Source organism: Lemur catta, chromosome 7 (genome assembly GCF_020740605.2).
Source record: "Lemur catta isolate mLemCat1 chromosome 7, mLemCat1.pri, whole genome shotgun sequence".
Classification (NCBI taxonomy): domain Eukaryota; kingdom Metazoa; phylum Chordata; class Mammalia; order Primates; family Lemuridae; genus Lemur; species Lemur catta.
In genome coordinates, this window is record NC_059134.1 from 35482614 (window position 1) to 35500304 (window position 17691).

Genomic DNA, 17691 nt, shown 5'->3' on the forward strand with positions numbered 1-17691 from the left:
AAAGCACTTTCATATACATCATTTAATAGTGTTAATTATCTGTGGAAATAAGTCCAACTTTTTAATGAGTAAGCCACAGTGTTCTCTCTATACATTGTATATATTTGTTGTTTTCCAAATACATAACATCTATGTGATATATAAACATACACACACATAGATTATATAGATATCAAGAAGTCACAGTCATAATAGTACATTGCAATAATAACATGAAAACTAGGTATTCTAATACAAAATGAAGATTACTCATAAAACACAGATGATGTGTGTTATTTAATGATCCTAGCACACATTTGCTGTAATCATAACTACATATTTGTTTGCTAGAGGGAAATTAAAGTTGTTCTTCCAGTTTAACTCTTCTAAGACTTTAAGCAACTGCACACTGTTGAACAAGAGAAATGCCTATGCTTTCGTTCATGATACAAAAGAGATTTTTTAATTGAAAATATCTGATTAACATAAGGATGACAACTGATACACAGGAAAAGAAACCTGAAGGTGAAGGCTTGTATTAAAAAAATGCACATTACTTCTATACTAAATAATTTAGACATTTTTTTCTTAGTCTAAATTCCCTAAATCCTAGGACCCCCGCTAATTGTCTGTCACTTTCTCTTTTTAGACAAGCTTTTTCATAGACTATTCTAAAATTATATTGCCTTCACTGCAACAATTTCCATTTGTTCCTTAATCCACTGCTATCTGGCTTCCACTTCTCTCACATCAATGTATTGCATTGTAATAATTGACCTAATAATTGCAAAAATAGATACTTCTTGACCACTATCTTTCCTGATTTTAATTTCCTTGGTTTTCATATCATCATGTTCTCTTGGTTATTTTCTTACTTCTCTAGTTCCTTCTCAGGCTCTTCCTTGAGCTTCTTTCTTTGTCCTTTATATGCTGGAATTTTTGAGAGTTTATGTGACACTCTTCCTTTCTTACTATGCCTATACTCTCTGTGTAATCTTACTTACACTGTCTGTGTAATCTTATCTATATCTGTGTGTGAGTAAAGGGTTAACAAAATCTGTTCACCTCTATGGACCAATTCAACTTTGGATTAATTTGCTAAGTTTGTTCCCTTGGATAATTAGAAGGATTTGAGCTGTATCACAAGGCACATTGATTATGGTAGAAATGACGCATCATTGGTAAACTGCATCTGGTCGAAGAGGACTGTGAATAAACCATAGATACCTGATAAGAAGCTATAGTTTTGGGTTTACCTGAGTTTGGTAATTCTTATTACTGGACATGTCTCTTGCATGGTCCTGGAAGATATTCATATGGAACCATTACAAGAAATACTGGTTCACTTTTGGAACATGGGGCTTCTAATCCACCTGCTTACCATTGTGATCTTACATTGTGATCCTTACAAAGCTGAGCTGTCACTTGTAGGGGGTAGGGATATAGCAAAGACTAGCCCCTCAACTGCTTTGTGGTCTGCTATAAGGATTCCCCTTATTGAAGAACGTTCCCTTGTTGGCATGCAGTGTTTTTTGTCCTTCTCTAATTGAAGCCAAATATGGCCTATTGTAGTCATGGGAGTTTGATTGTTTAGCTGAATCTAAGACCATCACTGGTGGATATTGAGCCATGGCTTTAACTTCATTCATTCATTGATGACTGTTATATCTATATTCATGGCCCAGATTTCTTACCATGAGAGATTGGCTCTTGAATATCCCATAAGTATTTCAAGCTTACAATTTATCTTCCTTCCGATTATTTCCTCCCCTAAACATATTTATTCCTCCCTCATAGTCAATAAATTTTTTTTTATTGTGTTAAGAACACTTAGCTTGAGATCTACCCTCTTAACCTCATAGTCCTTATTTTGATAAAGCATTTCACTATCTATTTGCTGACCAAATCTAAGCTCTGGAGTCATCCTTGACTCCTCCCAATCACCTTCCAGGTCTTAAATAGTTACCAAATCATGTTGAATCTACCTCCCATATAGCTCCCAAGAAGTCATCATTTTCATTAACTAAAGTGCCACTTGTACCTGGTTTTCTCACCTTTAGTTTTACCCTATTCTTTTCCATTCTGGCAATATTTCTAAAACATAAATGTGTGCTTGCTCCAAATCTTTCAGTAATTGTTTTAGAACAAACTCCTTAACAAAGTTCTTTATGATTTAACTCATTGATTCCTTTCCAAGCTATCTGCCCACAACTCTCTTCTCATTGTACACACCAGCCAAATTGAACTACCTGTAGCTCCCTTAACACAATATGCCGTTCATGCCTCTACGTCTTTTAACGCATTAATATTCCTTCTGTCTGAAGTTACTTCTCAGTGTATGTCTTGATGAATATCCTCCTCATCTATTAAACTTCAGGCCATATTTACACTCTCTAAAAAGTGTTCACTTTTGTTGGTGATGTTTCTCTATCAAAAGTATTTATTGAATACCTCCAACATGCATAGTGCTAAACTAAGTACTACAGGGAATAGCTGCATATGTAGGATTTAGCTGTTGTCCTCTAGAATATTACAATCTGATTTGGGGGACAAAAAGGACACATAAAAATTAAGCAATACTATATACAATCATAATTTTCAAATCTATTTCTATAGCCATGACCTCTCAACCTGATCTTTGGTCAAATTGTTTTCACACATTTTTACATGGATGTTTATCCCCTCGAATCAGAATATGCAAATGGAATTTTTAAAAGGTCACTAAAATTTCTCAATCATCAAAACTCAACATTTCAGCTTCTTCTGACTTTTTTCTCTTTCCATTTTCTTTATTCTATCATATACCAAATTCATAATCTATTCTTTTCATGAAATTTCTTTCTATCTTTCTTTCTTGCTTCATTATCACCCTTCTAACATATATCTTTTTAACTCATGGCTGGATATCTCCTGGTTTTCCTGCTGCTATTCTCTCTATACTTCAAGTCATATACTTCTATTTGATCAATATCTTTAAACTCTTATTTCTTTATGTTACTTTTCTGCATTGTGCAAAAGCATTATTTTCATTCTTTCCTTTCTATCATCCTTTCTTTCTAACCACTCAAAATCTTTTTATTCTTTAATAAGATCCATCCTTTCTTCACTATACAAAAAAGTACTGTTCTAGTTCAGGCACTAATTATCTATCCCTTGGATTACTGCAATAATTCCTCTCTGGTCTCCACTTGACTCTGAGCTCCTTTGTTCTTTGATTTATGGCTGAGTTTAGGCAATGGAAGGCACTAGCAAGAGACGGAAGGGTGACAAAAGAAAGAGGTTTTGGATAATTATTCCTCTGGCTTCCTGCTGGGCTTGGTTTAGCAGTGCTATGTTCCTCTACCTAGGACCACAAGTCATGCTCAGGCTCCCTCTTCTACAGCTATAGCTCTTTTCAGTTCAGGTCTGTGCTGATAATACTGACTTTGTTGTCAAGTCTGGGGATGCTTCACCATACATTATTGGTTAGTCCCTCTTTAACCTCTCAGTCACCCCTTTTAAATGTGCCTCCTGCCTCCTGTCAGGATTCTGACTGATATAACTTTTTATGTCTGATTCCTTAAAAGCCATTTGATCTCTGTAAATTATTTTTTTCCCATGAAACTCTATCCCTCCTTAGTTTCCATGGCACAGCCCTCTACTAGTCCTATACCAGCCATTCTAGCTAGTTTATTTGCAGGCTTCTCCTCTTTTTCCACTTCCTTAAATATTGCTGTTTTTTTTTCATTGTTCATCACAGCACATATTCTCCATGGCTGACATCCATTGACTTGGCTTTAAATACCTTTAGCATAAATCTTTCTCTTGAGCTCTAAACCATATAATTTCTACATTTATTGATATAGCCTTCTCTTTCAATTCATTAGCCACAGTTGTTCACAGTGGATTGGAATAATATGTTTAAAAAGAAAATTTGATATTATCATCTATCTCCTTAAAATATTCATTGACTTTTCTTAAACTCTCAGGATAAAGTTTATATTCCTTAACATACAGATGCAGTTATCTCTCCAATCTCATATCTAGCCAAGCTATCAGCATTTTGCATCTATGATTGAGCCATACCCTTACTTCTAGAACACATCATGCCTTCTGTCACTCTTGACCTTTGCATATGCTCACCCTTCTGCCTGGAACGCCATCCACCCACTTGTTCCATAATTAACTCCTATTTTCTTCAAAGCTTTGCTGAAGAGTTCTCTGTTCCATGTAGTCTTTCCTGAACTCTAATAAAGACCGAGAGGATGAATTTATTTATTTTTAGTCCTGATCAAGGGAACTATTGGCCACAGGTATTCTAAAAATGGAATAACATTATACACAAGTAAAATATTAACATAATTTATTGTCTGAATTGTAGGTGTCTTTAAATAAATGTTAAATATTATTATTATTATCTATATGGTACTATTCTATATTTTTGAAGCATTATTTCACTTCTCTTTTAGGTTATATGTTAAGGATTATATTTTATAACAGTATACTTCTCCATATTCCCTTTAAATGCCTGATTTTCTATGCATGTAGTAACATCAATAAATATTTGGAATAAATAAATGGAAAATACAGGATTTCAGAGGGTACCCAGTGGTTGGTTGGTCCATCCTTCCCTTCTAGATGATTCACTTATGCCACCATGGAGAACCAGGAGACACTGTAGCCTTTTTAAGACATCCAGGAAAAATTTTTAGTGAAGAAAAACCCATTCCTACCATTGAGTTATTCTTTTTACTTAAATTTATATTGCTACAATTCAATACAATTTTCTCTTCTCAGTAAATATAAATAATAACCAATATCAATGTTTTAAAATAGTTTTGATGATACTTTCCACAAAAGATTATCCAACATAGGCAGTATTTATAATGCCAAAGACTTTAAGACAACAAATTGAAATTCTGACTTACACTTAGAGCAATTTACTTTCCACTCTACCTCAATTTAATCTGTGAAAATAAATTAATAAACTCTAAAACAGAGGTGGGGAGTAACTGATGAAAAGGCCTACACTCAGTGACAAGAAAGCTATGTAATCATATACATTAAGAATTGCATATAATAATCATAAATCACTTACCTCCAGTTTATTGTTGGTCTGTAGGAAAAGGGAAGGTTTATTTCTGATTTTAAATTGGATTCCTGTATTTGTTTGAGGGCCTCTTCTAATGGAGGAACTGGTTTTTGAAAAACTAAGGGGATGATAAAGAAAGGTCAAATAGTACAGAAGCACTTTATCTTCAATGGTCTCTTTTATATATAATTTAATTGGCCAGTGATAAAATATTACATTTAAAACTTTTGTAAAAAGAAAATATTTTTTTGGAATAGTGTAAATACTGTAAATTTTGACATCCAATTTCCAAAAGAGAAACTGTTACCTCAAAATTTTCATCACTAATTTTAAGAATATTTATCTGGAAAAAAGAAACTTCGAGAAATGTCCAGACTCTTTATGCTGGCATGCAAACCCCTCTATATTTGATCTCATAATCCCATAAATTTCTAACAAAATTTAGAAATATTCCTAAGAAGAAAAGGGAAACATATAAAAATACCAATTAACATTTATTAAGCACTTACCATTATAGACTTTATTTTTAAACACTTGTATTAACTAACTTAATCCTCACTACAGCCTATGAGGCAGTTGCTATTTGACTTTCATAACCAAGGAAACTAAGGTATAGAGAAGGCAAGTAACTTGTTCAAGGTCATACCTTATTATGAACACTCATCTACATACTGCTCTGTATGTTCCCCTCCTGCCTTCTTGATAACCACTCCTCAAAATCCATTTTTTGTTCTTTATGCTCTACCTATAGCAAATGCTAGTGTACTTTAAGGTTCTATCTTGGGCCCAGTCCTCAATCCGTGGTCTATACTCTGTTGTTTATTTAGCTTCACTTATCAACTATATATCTGTTCATTAATGACTCTTAAATATACATTTCTATTCCATATCTTTCTCTTGAGTTTCTGACCCATACTTCTAGTTGCTGATTTGAGTTCCCCATTTAGATGAGCCATGGGTAGCTCAAAATCGTTTAAATGCATTTAAAACTTAAATGATCTTTCGTATCTCTAACCTGATTCTCCTTCTTTATCTGTAACCTTGACTAATATTACCATCATCCACCAAAATAATTAATTCATTTAAAAAGTATTGGAATGTTTAAAATGTATGAGGCTCTCAGGCACACTGTTCTCCTCCTAGCCTTTCTTCCACCACTTTTGATAAATTAGTAACTAAATTCTATTGATTCTATCTCCTGAATATATTACCTCTTATCTCCATATCCAGTGCACTACTTTAATTTAGGAGCTTAACATCTCTTTCTACAATTATTTAAATAGTCTTCTACTACTCTATCTGCTTTAGTAAGTCTCTATTTTAATCTGTATTCCATGTTGTTACTGTAATTATCTTTCTAATACATGGATCTAATTATAGCAGAGACCCCTAGCTTCATACCTAGTATCCATTTTCCCTTTCTTCCTGGTAACAGACCCTATGTTCTTAGGGGTGACAATATATCCACGTTATAAAAATTATATTTTGCAGACTCCCTTGCAGATGGAGTTAATTTAGACAAAAACAGATAGGTGGGGGCTTCTAGGAAAAAAATTTAAAGGGAGCTCAGAGATATACCCTTTTATCTTTTCCTCTTCTTCCTTATTCCTGCCTAGAACACTGACATGATGGCTAGAGCTCCAGCAGCTACCATGTGACCATGAGAGTGTAGATACAAACCATGTAATAAAGATAGTTGAGCTGAGAGGCAGGAGCAGTCTGGTGTCCATGGACACTGCATAACCATCAAATCAGCTCTTGAGTGCCTACCTCAGGACTTCATATTATATAAGAAAAATAAACCCCTATCATGTTTAAGCTACTGTTACTTGGGCAGTTTTACTAGCTCCCCTTATTAACAGAGAGGTCTGTTACTGACACTGTAATGGCTTGCTTTCCACTTAAAAAATTCTAAGTGAACTGCATTTGAATAAAGATGAAATTCCTAGCATGGCATACAAAAATTCTTTGAGAATTGGCTCCAACTTATTTTTTCTAGCCTCATATCCATTTTCTTCTATTTTTTCCCATTCCATGCTTCAGATACACTGAAATACATATTTACTTGCACAAGCTGTTCCTTCTGTCTGCAATGTCATTTTATTTTCTCTTTGCTTGGCAAACTGCTCATTCTTCAAGACCCAACTTATGTCATTTTTCCAGGAATGATGTCCTTGATGTCCCTACATAGGTTTAGTGTTCTTTCCTCTGTGCTTTCATAGTACTTTACACATTCTGCTATCATAGCAATTATTATTACATTATTGATGTTAATTGTTCATATTACTCTTATTTACAAAATAGATTGTGAGATCTATAATGGCAGAATACAATTTAATTTCTCTGTATCTCAGCTTAGCTCAGGGCTAAGTACAACACAGAACAGCATATGTTTACTGAAAACATAATGGCTCTGCTTATACTTTTTCTTTATAAAGCTTTGACATATTGTTCTTAATTCTGTCTTATTATTTATGGTATAAAAATGTAGATGTGATACCAAAGAACCAACCACAATCATATTTAAATTCTTGATTGGTTCCAGTTCTTTAGATTGTTGGCATATTACTTTGTAGACTTTCTTTTTGTTCTGCCAGTCTCCTAAATATGAATTTGAACCAAACTGTGAATAAAATGTTAGAGTGAATGTGACATTAATTTCCTGAACCCAAATGTTAAATTTTCTTTTTATTAAGCTACTTCCTAAGTCAATTTAAAAAAGACAAAACATTGTAAGCCAGTTTGAAGTTGAATCAAACTTGTGAATTTTCAGAATTTACTAATAGAGCCAACAAAATATTCTCCAAATTAAATCTAAATCAAATTACTATTTTTCCTTTGGTTAAAGTCCTATTACTCAAATGGCATATTGCTCTTTTTAGTTTGAGTTTCCACTTAATTTCCTTTTTTTTTGTTTTTTTGTTCTTCTCAATGACACAGGGGAAAGTACAAACACAGTCCCCCACTATCACAACTTACGGGAAATTGCAGGAGCAAGCACACCTGGAGTACAATGGATAAGCCTAACCCTGGGAAAACCACCTTTGTGATCATGGTATCTTGCCTGCCAGATAAGTATCCACTTAATTTCTTAATTTACCATTTTATTGTCTACTTAAGTCAAATGTGACTAAAACTATAATTTTTGTTTTCATATTTTCTAGAAATTAAGGCACCTGCTTTCCTCCGTTGTGAAAGAGGAATATGGGCACGCTGGAATTTTTCAGTAACTTCTTCAAACTTCTGTTTTCTTTGCTGAAGTATTTGCTCTCTGATTTGGTATTCTTTTTCCTCCTGTTCTTTTCGTTTCTCTTCAAAAGCTCTATATTTAAAACATAAGGTAGGCAACAGAAATAGGCGATAAGTTTTAAAAATCTTAACATAGGAAATAGTTTCAAAACAATGCATTTATTGTATAATAGTGTTTTCATGTTTGAAAATTTTACTTAGAAACAATAGATTTTAGATTTTTCAAAAACAGCCCCTTGGTTAAGAATTTAAATATCTTTGTAAATGGTAATTTCAGAACCTTATCCAGGTCTTTTGCAACTGAGAGAAGACTCTGTAATGAGGCCCTTGTCTGTATAACCATTCCTACCTCCTAAGCCCTGCTGTGGAAAAATTATTTTCCAAGAAGCTATACTATTTTCTGTAATGTGAAGAACTAATTCACTGGTGAAAGGAGCAGCCTTGCAAATTATGGGGTAGTCAAGAAAACACCATAAATTTCTCTTTTTCTTTTGTTTTCAAATTAAACCAAAGTTTAAAATTGGCTGTCATGTTAAGTCTGAACTATGCCAAAAATCCAGAAAATTTACATAAAAATGGATTTCCAGCTTCTCTTGAAATTTGGAAGATTTGGCAAACCTGGACTCGTTTTTTTTGAGATAGGGTCTTACTCTGTTGCCCAAGCTAGAGTGCAGTGGCGTCATCATCGTTCTCTGCAATCTGAAACTCCTGGGCTCAAGGAATCCTCCCACCTCAGCCTCTTGAGTAGCTGGGACTACAGGCATGCACTACCACACCCAGCTAATTTTTCTATTTCTTGTAGAGATGGGATCTTGCTATGTTGTTCAGGTTGATCTCAAAGGCCTGACCTCAGTGATCCTCCTGCCTCAGCCTCTCAAAGTGCTAGGATTACGGGCCTGAGCTCCTGAGCCTGGCCAAACCTGAACTTTTAACCACACATGGGTACAAATAGCTGCCCCTAATCCTTGCCATTCCCTACTTTTCTTAATTTTCCTGTTCCATTTATTTCTAATTACCTCTAGGCACTTGAATTTATGTTCTCTAGTTTAAGCTGTACTGTCTCAAAGAATTAATTTTGTCCTTGGAAGGTGTGTGTGTATGTGTGTGTGTGTGTGTGTATGTGTGTGTGTGTATGATTCAATAATTATCTACTGGAAAATGAGAAAAATGAAAAGGCAAGCTTGTAAATCACTGGTAGAGAAGCCTTCAAGGTTTGGAATCCATGGGGTTATGGGGTGGTTGGTAAGAACTCTTAAGATTTTTAGTGCCATAGGTTACAATTAACCATCCTAAAGACCTCCCCTGGCTGGAGCATTATTTTAGTCTAAATAATTCAGATTTAGGGAACTGTACTTCCAGGTGATAGGCATATAGAACCTCAAGTAGTTCAACTCTGTGGTAGGTAGGATGTAGTGACGTAGTGTAGATTTTTTAGCTCCCTAAACAATCTCCTTCAAGAATTCCCCCAGGTCAAGATAAGGAGCTGCTTTTACCACCTGATTCAACATAGTACTGGAAGTTCTGCCCAGAGCAATTAGGTAAGAAAAAGAAATAAAAAGCATCCAAATTGGAAAGAAAAAAGTAAAATTATCTCTGTTCACAGATGACATGATCTTATATGTAGAAATTCCTAAAGATTCCATACTAAACCAGCATTAATACATAAATACAGCAAAGCTGCAGAATATAGAATGAATGCACAAAAATCAGTTGCATTTCTATACACTGACAATGAACAATCTAGAAAGGAAATTAAGAAAACAATTCCATTTACAATAGCATTAAAATACTTAGATATAAACTTAACCAAGGAGGTAAAAGACTTGTACACCAAAAACTACAAATCATTGCTGAAAGAATTTTAAAAAGAAACAAATAAATGGTAAGACATCCCATGTTCATGGATTGGAAGATTTAATATTGTTAAGATGTCAATACTATAGATTCTATCCAATTCCTATCCAAATCTCAATGACTTGTTTTTTTTTTTTAGAAATAGAAAAATCCATTCTAAAATTCATATGAAATCTCAAAGGATCCTAAATAGCAAAAATAAGCAAGTCCTTGCGAGAGCTATCAGGCAAGAGAGCAGAATCAAGGGAGTCCAAATAGGGAAAGAAGAGATCAAACTCTCACTCTTTGCTGATGATATGATTTGAATTCAAATTTGAATTGAAATTGATAGAAATCAATTGATTGATTGAAATTGATTGAAATCAATAGAATTGATAATGAGCTGAAATAAAAAAAAAGAAATAGAAAAATCCATTCTAAAATTCATATGAAATCTCAAAGGATCCTAAATAGCAAAAATAATCTTGAAAAAGAACATAGTGAGAGGTTTCACCCTTCCTGATTTAAAAACTTGCTACAAATCTATGGTGAAGCAGTGTGGTACTGGCATAAAGACAGACATATAGACTAATGGAATAGATTAGAGAGCCCAGAGAAAACCTCCCATATATGGTCAAATTATTTTCCACCAGATGCCAAAAACTTCCATTGAGGAAAGAACAATCTTTTCAGCAAATGGTGCTGGGAAAACTGGATACTGCAATAGAATAAAGTTGGCCTTTTGCCTTACAACATATATAAAACTCAACTCAAAATGGATTGAATGGCTGGGCATGGTGGCTCACGCCTGTAATCCTAGCACTCTGGGAGGCCGAGGTGGGCGGATCATTTGAGCTCAGGAGTTCGAGACCAGCCTGAGCAACAGCAAGACCCCGTCTCTACTAAACATAGAAAGAAATTATACGGACAGCTAAAAATATATACAGAAAAATTAGCCGGGCATGGTGGCGCACGCCTGTAGCCCCAGCTACTCGGGAGGCTGAGGCAGGAGGATTGCCTGAGCCCAGGAGTCTGAGGTTGCTGTGAGCAAGGCTGATGCCACAGCACTCTAGCCCAGGCAACCGAGTAAGACCCTGTCTCAAAAAAGAAAAAAAAAAAAATGGATTGAAGATCTAAATATAAGAGCTAAAACTATAACACTATCAGAAGAAAACATAGGGGAAAAACTTTATGACATTGAGTATGGTAATAATTTCTTGGATTTGATACCAAAAGCACAGACAACAAAAGAGAAAATAGGTTAAATTTCATCAAAATTAAAAACTTTTGTGGGTCAAAGGACACTATCAACAGGGTGAAAAGGCCACTTAGGGAATGAAGTAAAATATTTTCAAATCATATATCTGATAAGGATTGATAGCAAGAATATATAAAAAATGCAACTCAACAAGAAAACAATCTGATGTAAAAATGGTCAAAGGACATTTGAATAGACATTTCTTCAAAGAAGATATACAAATGCTAATAGGTACATGAAAAGATGCTCCACATCACTAATCATTAGGAAAATGGAAATTAAAACCACAATGAAATACTATTCCATACCCATTAGGATGACTATTACAACAAAACAAAACAAAACAAAAAATAAGAACTGTTGGCAAAGATTTGGAGAACTGGAACCTTTATGCATTACTGATAGGAATGTAAAATGGTGCAGCTCTGTGGAAAATGGTATGGTGATTGCTCATAAAATTAAACATAGAATTACCATATGATAAAGCAATTCCACTTATGGGACTATACCCAAAAGAAGTGAAAGCAGAGGCTCAGACAGGTATTTGTATATCCATTTTCATAGCAGCATTATTCATAATAGCCAAGAGGTGGAAGCAACCCAATTGTCAATCAACAGATGAATGGACAAACAAAATGTGACATATGCATTCAACGTAATATTTTTCAGTCTTAAAAAGGAAGGAGATTCTGACACATAAATGAACCTTGCAGACATTCTGCTAAGTAAAATAAGCCAGTCACAAAAAGACAAATGTATAATTCAACTTATGAGGTACCTAGAGTAGTCAAATTCACAGAGACAGAAAGTAGAATGGAGAGTGGAGAAAAGGGAATTATTTAATGGGTACAGAATTTCAGCTGGGGAAGATGAAAATGTTCTGGAGATGGATAATGGTGATTGCCATACAACATATCAATGTACTTAAAATAGTCTTTGAAGAAAGATAAAGAAAACAGAAACAATTAAAAGGAATTGTTAATAGAATATTCTACTTTCTGTAGGGAGGAGGAGGCTGTGGCTTGCCTAGCAAAAGCTGAGTCAACTCAGAAAATTCTAAATTTATATGCTCTTACTTGAGATTAAACTCATCTGTCAAGTGGAATAAAACATGAATGTACTCCTGAGGTAGCTGGTCTCCAAACATAGTCTCCAATGAACCATGATTATGCAGTCCTCTCCCTTTTAATCAGTCTGGCCTTGTGACTTCCTTATTACCAACAGAATGTTATGGAACTGATGCTGTGTGACTTCCCAGGCTAGAAGTTTTGCAGCTTCCAACTTGGTCTTCTGGAATGCTCACTCCAGGAGAGTGCATGGAGACAGATACCTGGCCAGCCTCCAGCTGTTCTAGCCATCTCAGCCCAAGTACAAGACACGTGACTGCAGAAGCTGTTTAGGATGTCCAGCTCGGTAGAATCTTCAGATAATTCCAACCACAGCCAAAATCCAAGTGCAACAGCATGAAACTTCCAAATGAGAATCAACCAGCAGAATTACTCAACACACAGACTTATAATAAATTGTTTTAAGCCCCTAAATTTTAGGGAAGTTTGTTACAAAGCAACAAATGACCAGAATAATAATTTTAAACCAGTATTTCTTTAACTAGTTAACATTTATTTAGTAGGGATGAGAAGAAATTTTATTAATAAAAATTATTTACTTCTTTATGTTTTTAAAAATGATTTATTACATCTGTTTATTATATATGCTTTTTTGACCAAGAAATCTTTTTCTTACCATATTAGAAATTAGTGTTTTCATATCAAAATATTCTTAACAAACAGCATTATGCCATGCATTATTCAGTTTCAGAGTATTAGTGGACTATAATTGCCAACTTAGGCAACTGTCACCTTTATGTCTCATTACCAATACGGCAGCATGTAATTGCACAAAACAACTTACAACTACTGGATTTTTTTAAACAGAGATAACTGTTCCAGAGATTTTTTTGTACTATTGTATTTTTCTTGTGAAGCACTGCCTACTTCATTGGTAATGAGAACAATTTACATTTATCTAGTTAGGTAAGGAAGGAACTTTAGTCAGCTGGTATGTATTACTGATTTATGTTAGTGATGTTTTAGTGATCATTATTGATTTGTTTCTTGGGCAAATGATTTGATGGTCTATCTTTTAATATATGGCTGACATGGAGCTAACTCTAGACAAAATTGTATATCTGAGAGCTAGTTTGAGGAATCCATAGCTGCCTAGATTCTCAAGGGAATTTGTTAAATAATGGTGATATAAACCTTCCTCTAACTCAAGTATTTCAAGTTGTTCAGTAATATCTCATATCTGAGTCATCAAATAAGATACTGAGCATTTATGCAGTATAGCAAATACTTACAAAAACAAGGAAACAAAAGTTATTTGTTTAATATTCCCAAACAGGCAACATGAATTAACAAACATATCATTGGTAATGAATCAAATTGTGATAAGCTAAATTATTGGCTTGCAAGTAGGATAAAATCTCAGACCTTTCAGTTTCTGAGTTGGCACTTGCTAGAACAGTTATAAATCGAGACCTAATTGCATATGTACACAGGATGAAAGCAAAAGGATGGAAAAGCATAAGAAATTTATTTGACTACATGGATATCAAAGTATTCGACTATATTTGTATCAGATTAATTTATTTGACTGTGTTAATATCAGACTTAAAGACAAGGAGTATTGTCAAAGATGAAAAATAACATTTTACAATTATAGAAAGGTCAATTCATCAGAAAGACACAAACATTATATAGGTGTATGTGCCTAATAACAGACCTTCAAAATACATGAAACAAACACAAAACTAAAGGAGAAACTGACAAACCCATAATCATAGTGCATATTGTAACATCCCTCTTAATAACAGAACTAGACAAAAAAAATCACTAAGAATATAGAAGATTTGAATAACACTATCAACTACCTTGACCTAGTTGATATTTATAGAGCAACAATTATTTATACTTAATAATTGCAATACACATTCTTTTCAAGTACATCATAAGATTCTTATGTTGAGTCATAAAATACATGTCAAGGAATTTCACAAGATTTAAATTTTATAGAGTATCTTCTCTGATCACAACAGATTTAAATTAGAAATCAATTATGATATCTAGAAAAGCTCTGAATAATTGGAAATTAAAGAAAAAAACCCCACCAAAACACGGTTCTAAATAAACCATAGGTCAAAGAAGAAATCAAAAGAGAAGAAAGCCTGGTGTAGTGGCTCATGCCTGTAATCCTAGCACTCCCGGAGGCTGAGGTGGGCGGATCATTTGAGCTCAGGAGTTCGAGACCAGCCTAAGCAACAGCGAGACCCCGTCTCTACTAAAAATAGAAAGAAATTATATGGACAGCTAAAAATATATATAGAAAAATTAGCCGGGCATGATGGTGCATGCCTGTAGTCCCAGCTACTCAGGAGGCTGAGGCAGGAGGATTGCTTGAGCCCAGGAGTTTGAGGTTGCTGTGAGGGAGGCTGACGCCATGGCACTCTACCCTGGGCAACAGAGCGAGACTCTGCCTCAAAAAAAAAAAAAAAAAAGAGAGAGAAGAAAACATTTTGAACTACATAAAAAAATGCAGCACATCAAATTTGTTAAAAGCAGTGTTTAGAGGGAAATTTATAATTTTAAATTCTTATATCACAAAGGGGGAAAGGTTTAAAATCAATTCTGCCAGTTTCCAGATTAGAAAGATAGAAGATGAGCAAATTTATCCTAAAGTAAGAAGAAAGAAATGAATAAAAATAAGGGAATAAACCAACGAAACAGTAAACAACAACAACAAAAAATAGAGAGAATGCAGACACAAGTTGCTTTTGAAAATGTTAATAAAATTAATAAACTCCTAGCAAGAACAATGACGAAAAAAAGACCAAACAAAAATAATATCATGAATGCAAGAGAGGATACCACTATAAATACCACAGACCTTAAAAGAATGATAGGTGAATATTATGAACAACTTTATGCTAATAAATTCAACAACATAGAAAAAATGGACCAACTTCTTAAAAGAAACAATTTACCAAAACTGACACAGAAGAAAAGTAAAATAAAATATGAAAAACCTCTATATTTATTAATAAAGTTTAATTTATAGTTAACACACTTCCCAAAAAGAAAACTCCATGTTCAGATATTTTATTATTTTTTTGTCAAATATTTAAAAAAGAACAATCATATTCAACCTTTTAAAAAATATGGAGATAGAATAAACACTCCCCTACATGTTTTATAAGGACATGTTTAATAACCATGATTCTAGAACCTGACAAACACATTATAAGAAAAGAAATTTATAGACCATTATCCCTCATAAACTTTACATTAAATTCACAAAATACAGGCTCAGCATTCCTAATCTGAAAATCTGAAATCCAAAATGCTCCAAAATTCAAAACGTTTTGAGCACCAACATGGACACTGAATGCCTGTGTTGTTTGTTGCTACTGCTTGTTCAACAGGTGACACAGGTATTTTGGTGATGCCATTGTGCTGCTTAGTTTCCCTGAACACATTATTTTTTCACTCTATTAAAAGTATGTCATTTTTTTTTACTGTTAAGTACTTAAAGTGTGAATAAGTGTAAGAATATTATTGCTCATCAGTAGGTAAATAAATTCAGTCAGGAATGATGGTGACGCCAAACAATCACAGATTGTCTACATAGGTGGCTAAGATAGTGACACCTTTGCTTTCTGATGGCTCAATGTACACTGACTTTGTTTCATGCACAAAATTATTAAAAATATTGTATAAAATTATCTTCAGGCTATATGTATAAAGTATATATAAAACAAATGAATTTCATGTTTAGACTTGGGTCCTATCCCCAAGATACCTCATTATGTATATGCAAATATTCCAAAATTCTAAAAAATACTAAATCCAAAACACTTCTGGTCCCAAGCATTTTGGACAAGGGATAATCAACCTGTATTAGCAAATAAAATCCAGCAATTTATCTAAAAAATCACATCATTACCAAATAAGGATTATCCATGAAATGCAAAGTTAACAATTCAAAATTAATCAGTGTATTTCACCATATTGACAAAAAAGGAGAAAAGCTACGCGACCATCAAAATAGATGCAGAAAAAATATTTGACAATATTCAATGCACAATTAATTATAAGAACTCTCAGCAAACTAGAAATGTGAGGAAACTTCCCCAAATTACTCCTAGAACTGATGAGCAAATTTAATAAGTTGTCAGAATACAAGGTCAATATAGAAGAATCATTTGTATTTCAACATTTAAGCAACAAACAATGGAAAAAAATTTAAACAAAATCATTTATAATAGCAGCACAAAATACAAAATATTTAGGAGTCATGTAACAAAAGACAGGTAAGACCCCTACAATGAAAACCAGAAAATGCTGCTGAGAGAAATTAAACAAAAACAAACAAACAAACCCCAAACAAAAAAAAGGAGCAAAAGGACAGATATGCTATGTTCATGGATTGCAAGACTCAGTATTATTAATTGAATTCAAATCATTATCAATTCTATCTAAATTGATCTATAGATTCAACACAATCCCACTCAAAACCAGTCAGGTTTATTTACATGGAAAAGCAAAAATACCTAGAATAGGCAAAAGTATCTTGAATTTAAACAAAATTGGAGGACACACAGTACCTTATTTCACTATAAAAAAGTGGTTCTCAACTGGGGGAAGTTTTGCTCCTTCTTCCTCAGTGGACCTTTGACAATGTCTAGAGATATTTTTAATTGTCAGGACGGGGGTGGGCTACTGGTAGCTAGTGGGTAGAGGACAAGGATGGTGTTAAACATCCTACAATTGATTCTAAAATTCCCACAAGGCATCCCCCCAAAACAAAGAATTATATCATCCAATAGTATGCTGTTGAGAATTCCTGCTATAATGCAACAATAATCAAGTCAATGTAGTATTGGGATAAGGGTAAATAGACCAATGGAACAGAACATGGAGCACAGAAGTAGACCTTCACATATATGGCCAACTGATTTTCAAAAAAGGTGCCAAAGCCTCTAAATGCAGAAAAGAATTTTTCAACAAATAGTGTTGGAGCAACTAGATAAACTTATACAAAAAATGAACCTCAATCTTTACATCAAACCACACACATATAATTTGAGATGAATGATAAAACGAAACCTTAAAATCTAACTTTCCAGAAGAAAACAAGAAGACTATCTTCATGACCTTGGGGTAGACAAAATGTCTTATAGAAGACATAAAAAATACTAACCATAGAACAAAAAATTGATAATTTGTACTTCATCACAATTTAA

The 17691-nt window shown here is 33.9% G+C and overlaps 1 protein-coding gene and 1 pseudogene across 5 annotated transcripts in view; both read right to left on the bottom strand.

Moving 5' to 3' along the window:
* CEP126 (centrosomal protein 126) overlaps positions 1-17691 on the bottom strand; it is a 73615-nt gene that overhangs the window by 40352 nt on the left and 15572 nt on the right. For 4 of the 5 annotated variants that reach the window (XM_045556859.1, XM_045556857.1, XM_045556861.1 and 1 more), the window contains exon 1: positions 4102-4201. In XM_045556859.1, coding sequence (XP_045412815.1) covers positions 4102-4121 — 20 coding nt within the window. In that variant the 5' untranslated portion in view covers positions 4122-4201. Of the gene's footprint in view, positions 1-4101; positions 4202-5056; positions 5169-8226; positions 8373-17691 lie in introns of those variants that run through there. The other variant, XM_045556862.1, reaches the window with a different exon arrangement.
* Positions 7988-8129, bottom strand: LOC123643171 (annotated as a pseudogene).